General features: G+C 52.1%; 1 protein-coding gene across 1 annotated transcript; it reads left to right on the forward strand.

The window, feature by feature from the left end:
* Nucleotides 1-2,507: 2,507 nt before the first annotated feature.
* Nucleotides 2,508-3,459, forward strand: LOC112078266 (tetratricopeptide repeat protein 21B-like; the record flags this gene model as incomplete). Its single annotated transcript, XM_024144557.1, has 3 exons — nt 2,508-2,705; nt 3,037-3,189; nt 3,271-3,459. Coding segments are annotated over 3 exons (540 nt in total), but the record flags the coding sequence as incomplete, so codon positions are not given.
* Between the last annotated feature and the right edge of the window lie 4,111 nt (nt 3,460-7,570).

Raw genomic sequence — 7,570 nt, forward strand, 5'->3', positions numbered from 1 at the left:
CTGGTAAACTAGTGTAGAACCGCCCGAGTCAGCCACAACTCCTGAGTAAACTAGTGTAGAGACCAGACCGCGAGTCAGTTCACAACTTCCTGTAAACTAGTTAGAGACCAAACCGGAGTCAGTCACAACTTCCTGGTAAACTAGTGTAGAGACCAGACCGAGTCAGTCACAACTTCCTGGTAAACTAGGTGAGGACGCCAGACCGAGTCAGCCACACAACTCTCCTGCTAAACTAGTGTAGAGACCAGACCGGAGTCAGTCACAACTTCCCAGGTAAACTAGGTAGCTAGGACCAGACCGGAGTCAGTCACAACTCCTGGTAAACTAGTGTAGAGACCAGACCGAGAGTCAGTCACAACTTCCTGGATAACTAGTGTAGAGACCGGAGTCAGCCACAACTTCCCAGGTAAACTAGTGTAGAGACCGGAGTCAGCCACAACTTCTGGTAAACTAGTGTAGAGACCGGAGTCAGTCACAACATCCTGGTAAACTAGTGTAGAGACCAGACCGGAGTCAGTTCACAACTTCCAGGTAAACTAGTGTAGAGACCAGACCGGAGTCAGTCACAACTTCCTGGTAAAACTAGTGTAAGAGACCGGAGTCAGCACAACTTCCTGGTAAACTAGTGTAGAGACCAGACCGGAGTCAGTCACAACTTCCTGGTAAACTAGTTGTAGAGACCAGACTCTCTCCACCCCTCACACCTCTCTCCACCCCTCCACCTCTTCTCACCCCCTCCACCTCTCTCCATCCCTCCACCTCTCTCCATCCCCATCCACCTCTCCTTCCACCCCTCCACCTCTCTCCCTCCCCCCTCTCTCCATCCACCTCCACCCTCTCCACTCGCATCCACCTCTCTCCATCCTCCCACCTCTCTCCATCTCTCCACATGCTCCATCCTCCATCTCTCTCCTCCCCTCCACTCTCTCCATCCCTCCACCTCTCTCCACCTCTCACCCTTCTCTCCATCACCTCACCTCTCTCCACCCCTCCATCCTCTCTCCAACCCTCCACCTCTCTCCATCCCTCCACCTCTCTCCACCCCTCCACCTCTCTCCCTTCTCTTCCACCTCTCTCCATCCCTCCACTCTCCATCCTCCACCCTCTTCTCCACCCCTCCACCTCTCTCCACCCCTCCACTCTCTCCACCCCTCCACCTGCGTTTCCATCCCTCCACCTCTCTCCCACCCTCCTCCATCTCCGTCCATCCTCCACCTCTCTCCATCCTCCCACCTCTCTCCATCTCTCCACATCTCTCCATCTCTCTCCTCCCCTCCACCTCTCTCCATCCCTCCACCCTCTCCACCCCTCCCACCTCTCTCCATTCCCTGCCACCTCTCTCCACCCCTCCACCTCTCTTCCATCCCCTCCACCTCTCTCCTCCCGCCCACCTCTCTCCCCCCTCCACCCTCTCCATCCCTCCACCTCTCTCCATCCCTCCTCTCTGCCACCCCTCCACCTCTTCTCCACCCCTCCACCTCCTCTCCACCCCTCCACCTCTTCCATCCCTCCAACCTCTCTCCACCCCTCCACCTCTCTCCACCTCCACCTCTCTCCATCCCTCCACCTCTCTCCATCCCTCCACCTCTCTCTCACCCCTCCACCTTTCTCCACCCCCTCCACCTCTCTCCATCCCCCACCTCTCTCCACCCCTCCACCCCTCCTCCTCCCATCCTCTCTCTCCATCCCCTCCACCTCTCCACCCCTCCACCTCTCCATCCCTCCACCTCTCTCCATCCTCCATCTCTCTCCACCCCTCCACCTCTCTCCACCCCCCACCTCTCTCCACCCCTCCACCTCTCTCCATCTCTCCACCTCTCTCCATCCCTCCAACCTCTCTCCATCCCTCCATCTCTCTCCACCCCTCCATCTCTCCTCCACCCCTCCATCTCTCCATCCCTCCACCTCTCTCCATCCCTCCACATCTCTCCATCCCTCCACATCTCTCCATCCCTCCACATCTCTCCATCCCTCCACCTCTCTCACCCCTCCACCCTCTCTCCATCCCTCCATCTCTCTCCATCTTCCACCTCTCTCCATCCCTCCACCTCTCTCCAACCCTCCACCTCTCTCCATCCCTCCACCTCTCTCATCCCCCATCTCTCCATCCCTCCACTCTCCATCCCGCCATCTCTCTCCATCCCTCCATCTCTCTCCATCCCTCCATCTCTCTCCACCCTCCACCTCTCTCCACCTCTCCACCGTCTCTCCATCCTTCCACCTCTCTCCATCCCTCCATCTCTCTCCACCCCTCCACATCTCTCCATCCCTCCATCTCTCTCCATCCCTCCACCTCTCTCCATCCCTCCACCTCTCTCCATCCCTCCATCTCTCCATCCCTCCATCTCTCCATCCCTCCATCTCTCCTCTATCCCTCCATCTCTCTCCATCCCTCCACCTCTCTCCATCTCCTACCTCTCTCCACCCCTCCATCTCTCTCCACCTCTCCACTCTTCCACCTCTCTCCATCCCTCCATCTCTCCCACCTCTTCTCCACCCCTCCCCAGGTGCTAGATTTCGCCCAGTACCACCAACTAAAGGCCCGTGCATTGCGGGGTGTTGGGAAGCTGGAAGAGGCTATCAAGTCCCTGAAGATGGCGATGGGGATCCACGCAGCGAGTGTGAGAGAGTCCCACGTCAGCAACAGTGAACGTGTTACTGTGTTCCTGGAGCTGGCTGAGGCACTGAGACTACACGGAGAACCGGTACACTACATTTCTACATTGATTGATTGATTGATTGACCGATTGGTTGATTGATTACTACTTATGGTAGTCTGTCATGTCCGATGAGTACTTCCTTCCACTTCTACCTATGTTGATGACTTTTACTTTGGCTATAGAGTCCAATCCTCTAGCCACATGTTCAGTTTTGGTTAGTTTGTGGAAGTACAGTTCTGACCTCATGCAATGTAACACTTTCGTTGTTGTGACCCACTCTTCTCATCTTCACGTTTCTGCACTTCTTACTAGCAGAGCTGTTGCCAGGTAGACAGTGTAGTGTGTGTCTATAAACCCCTTCCTCCTCTCCTGCCAGCATGAGTCGACCATGGTGCTGCAGGACGCTATGGTGGCGTTCGCTGGTACCCCCGAGGAGATCTGTGTGACAATAGCTAACGTGGACATGGCCTTGGCTAGAGATGACCTGGACACAGCCCTCAGCGTCCTCMGAGGCATCACACCGGACCAGGTTGTGAAGACACTGTTCTGTTCTTTCTTAAGTTAACGGGACAATAAAGTACATCTTCCTTTTTCTTCTTGTTCTCTTCAGACACACTACACAGCGGCCAAGGAGAAGATGGCCCTCATATACCTGCAGAGACGCAAAGACAAGAAGCTGTACATAGCCTGCTATAGGGAGATCAGAGATGAACTACCCGGGCCTCAGTCCTCTATCCTTCTGGGGGACGCCTACATCAACATACAAGAGGTAGAACAAGAGCTGCTCATCTGTAGCTCAGTAGGTAGAACAAGAGCTGCTCATCTGTAGCTCAGTAGGTATAACAAGAGCTGCTCATCTGTAACTCAGTAGGTATAACAACAGCTGCTCATCTGTATAACTCAGTATGGTATATACAAACGCTGCTTCATCTGTAACTCAGTAGGTATATACAACAGCTGCTCATCTGTAACTCAGTAGGTATAACGAACAGCTGCTCAATCCTGTACTCAAAGTAGGTATAACAACAGCGTGCTCACGTACCAGTAGGTATAACAAGAGCTGTCATCTCTGTAGCTCAGTAGGTATAACAAACAGCTGCTCATCTGTAACTCAGTAGTAGAAACAAGAGCTGCTCATCTGTAACTCAGTAAAGGTAGACAAGAGTGGCCTCATCTGTAACTCCAGTAGGTAGAACAGAAGCTGCTCACTGTAACTCAGTAGGTAGAACAAGAGCTGTCATCTTGTACTCAGTAGGTATAACACAGCTGTTCATCTGATAACTCCAGTAAGGTATAACAAGAGCTGCTGCATCTGTAAGCTCAGTAGGTAAGAACAAGAGCTGCTGCAATACTGTAAGCTTCAGTAGGTTACAGCAAGAGCTGCTCCATTCTGTAGCTCATAGGGTATATAAATAAAAACCAACAAGAGCTGGCTCCATCTGTAAACGTCAGTAGGTAGAACAAGAGCTGCTGCCATCTGTAACAATCAGTTTAGGTCGATTATGATCACCAAGAGCTGCTGCTCGCTGTGAAGCCTCAGGTCAGGGTAGAGCGACAAGGGCTCTCATTCTGTAGCTCAGTAGGTGAGACGCAAGGCAAGAAGCTGCTCATCTGTAACCTTCAGTAGGATATACCTCACAAGGAGCTGCCTCCATCGTAACTCACGTAGGTATAATGTAAGACAGAGGCTGCTCATCTGTACGTCGTGGTGATACGGAGTTTATGACCGGACTCAGAGCTGCTCCTCTGTAGCTCAGTTAGGTAGAAACAAGAGCCGTGCTCAATCTGTAGCTGCTAGTAAGGTATAACACCAGACTGCTCATCTGTAGCTCAGTAGGGTATAACAAAGTGCTCAGATTCTGTAGCTCAGTAGGTATAACAAGAGCTGCTCATCTGTTAACTCAGTAGGTAATAACAACGAGCTGCTTCATATCTGTCACTTCAGTAGGGTAGATGACAATGAAGCTTGGCTCTCGATCGGCTGGGCTGTTAGTACATCGAGTCAGGGGTCATAGTACCAGAGAGGCTGCCTCCATACTAGTAACTCAGTAGGTATTAGGAGACGTGGAGTGGTGAACAGAGAGCCTGCTTCAATCTATGTCTGTTATACCAGTACGGTATATACAGCCTGCGAGTGTAGTACGAAGCCTGCACGGACTCGACAAGAGCTGCTCATGTAGACGTGTAACTCAGTAGGTTGAAATGCGGTTACAGCACGCATAGCTCATTCTGTTAAAATCAGTAAGGTAGAACAAAGAGCCTGCTACAGGTACTGTTAAGACTCCCAGTCAGGGGCTAGAAACAATGCAAGCTTGCTCATGAGCAGGATGGGCAGCTGCGCTCTGACTCGTGCCGGACAACGTGATGATTCCGTGGTGCAGACCCAGAACATGTGTCTGTGGCTCTTGCCGTGCGCGGACCTTCGCAAGTAGGGTATAACAAGAGGCTGCTCTCGCCCGGCTGTAACTCGTAGGTAGATATACACAGAGCTGCTCCATACTGTAGCTCAGTAGGTATATACACAGCTGCTTCCTCCTGTAAGCTCAGTAGGTATAAGCGAACAGAGACTGCTCATCTGTACGCTCAGTAGGTATACGGCCGGACAAGGCCTGCCTCATGTCGTGTACGTCAGGTAGGTAAATAACAACAAAGATGCTGCTCATAGCTGTAACTCAGTCAGGTATGAGTACTGAGCTCGGGCGCGGAACACAAGATGAGCTGCTGCATCTGTTAGCTGCGAGTAGGTAGAACAGCGAGCTAGCCCTCATCGGTGTACTCAGTGTAGGTGATCATGGAAGCTTGGCTAGCTGTAGAGCTCAGTAGGCTGGGTAAACAAGGACTGCTCATCTGTACTCAGTAGGTAATAACAAGAGCTGCTTCATCTGTAAGCTCAGTAGTAAACAGAGCTTGCTCATCTGTGAACTCAGTAGGGTTATATACAAAAGCTCATCGCTTGCCTCGAGGTTAAGCGTTGAGCTAGGTCTCAGGAGCTCAGTGGTAATCTGGCGTCCGGTCTGTAGCTCAGTAGGTAGATCATTGGCGTTGGTCCATCTGTGACTTCATAGGTTAGACCATGGGAGCGCTGGTGCCTCTGTAGCTCAGTTGGTATTAGAAGGCCGCGGACTGCGTCCTCTGTAGCTCAGTAGTAGATCATGGAGCTTGGTCCTTGTAACTCAGTAGGCTAGATATGAAGCTTGGCCTCTGTACTGCATAGGTTAGAGCGTGGATGGCTTGGTCCTTCTGTCACTCATGTGAAGTCGACATCGGGACGCTCTGTCCTCGTACGCTCAGTAGGATGATCATGGCTTGGTCCGTCTGTAAGCTCAGTAGGCTAGAGCGGGGGAGAGCTTGGTCACCTCTGTAGCTCAGGAGGTAGATCAAGTGGAGCTGTATCTGTAGCTCAGTTGGGTTAGAGACTGGAAGCTTGGTCCTCAATGTGTAGCTCAGTGTAGAGCGTGAAGAGCTGGTCTGCTACCCTGTAACTCAGTAGGTAGGGAACATGGCTATGGACGTCTTGGAAGACTCTCATGGGCTGTAACTCAGTAGGGTAGAGCGGAGAAGCTTGTCTCTTTGTAGCTCGTAGGTAGAGCGTGGAGCTTGGTAACTCCAGTAGCTCAGATTGGTAGTAGATCATAGAGGCTTGGGTCCTCTGTAGCTCAGTAGGTAGAGTCAGTTGACTTGGTCTCTGTAGAGCTCAGTAGGTAGATCATGGAGCTTGGTCCTATGTACTCAGTAGGTAGGAGCGTGGAGCTTGGTCTCTGTAGCTCAGTAGGTAGATCATGGAGCTTGGTCCTCTGTAATCAGTAGGTAGATCATGAGCTTGGTCCTCTGTAGACTCAGCTTGGGTAGAGGCTGGAGCTTGGTCCTCTGGCAGCTCAGGTGGTAGATCATGGAGCTTGGTCCTCTGTAACTCAGTAGGTAGATCATGAGCTTGGTCCTCTGTAACTCAGTAGGTAGATCATGGAGCTTGGTCCTCTGTAGACTCAGTAGTAGATCAGCTGGAGCTTGGTCCGCTCTGGTAGCTCAGTGGGTCTAGAGGCTGGAGACTTTCCTCTGTGAAGCTCAGTTGGTAGACAAAAAAAGGAGCGGTGCAGCTCGTGAGACTTGTCTGGTGAGCCGTGGAGCTTGGCCTCTGGTGAAGCTCGGTAGTAGATGTCATGGAGCTTGGTCCTCTGTAGTCATCAGTTGGTTGAGCGGTGAGACTTGGTCCGTGCTCGTTAATGGAGCTTGCTCAGTAGTAGACGGGTCAGATCTTCATGGAGCTGGTCCTCTGAGCTCAGTAGGTAGATCATGGAGCTTGGTCTCTGTAGACTCAGTAGGTAGGCGTGGCTTGGTCCTCTGTAGCTCAGTGGTGAGTCATGGAGCTTGGTTCTGTAGCTCAGTAGGTGAGGCATGGAGCTTGGTTCCTGTGCTGTATGTCAGTAGGTAAGAGCGTGGAGCTTGTCTCCTCTGTAGCTCATAGGTTGGAGCGTGGAGCTTGGTCTCTCTGTAGCTCAGTAGGTAGATCATGGAGCTTGGTCCTCTGTAACTCAGTAGGTAGATCATGGAGCTTGGTCCTCTGTACTCAGTTGGTAGAGCGTGGAGCTTGGTCCTCTGTAGCTCAGTTGGAGGATCATGGAGCTTGGTCCTCTGTAGCTCGTGGTAGATCGGGAGCTTGGTCCTCTGTAGCTCAGTTGGTAGAAGCGTGAGCTTGGTCCTCTGTAGCTCAGTGGTAGATCATGGAGCTTGGTCCTCTGTAAGGCTCAGTTGGTAGAGCTTGGAGCTTGGTCCTCTGTTAGCTCAGTAGGTAGATCATGGAGCTTGGTCCTCTGTAGCTCAGTTGGTAGAGCGTGGAGCTTGGTCCTCTGTAAGCTCAGTTGGTAGGTCATGGAGCTTGGTCCTCTGTAGCTCAGTTGGTAGATCATGGAGCT

Source organism: Salvelinus sp. IW2-2015, unplaced genomic scaffold, assembly GCF_002910315.2.
Source record: "Salvelinus sp. IW2-2015 unplaced genomic scaffold, ASM291031v2 Un_scaffold5471, whole genome shotgun sequence".
Taxonomy (NCBI): Eukaryota; Metazoa; Chordata; class Actinopteri; order Salmoniformes; family Salmonidae; genus Salvelinus; species Salvelinus sp. IW2-2015.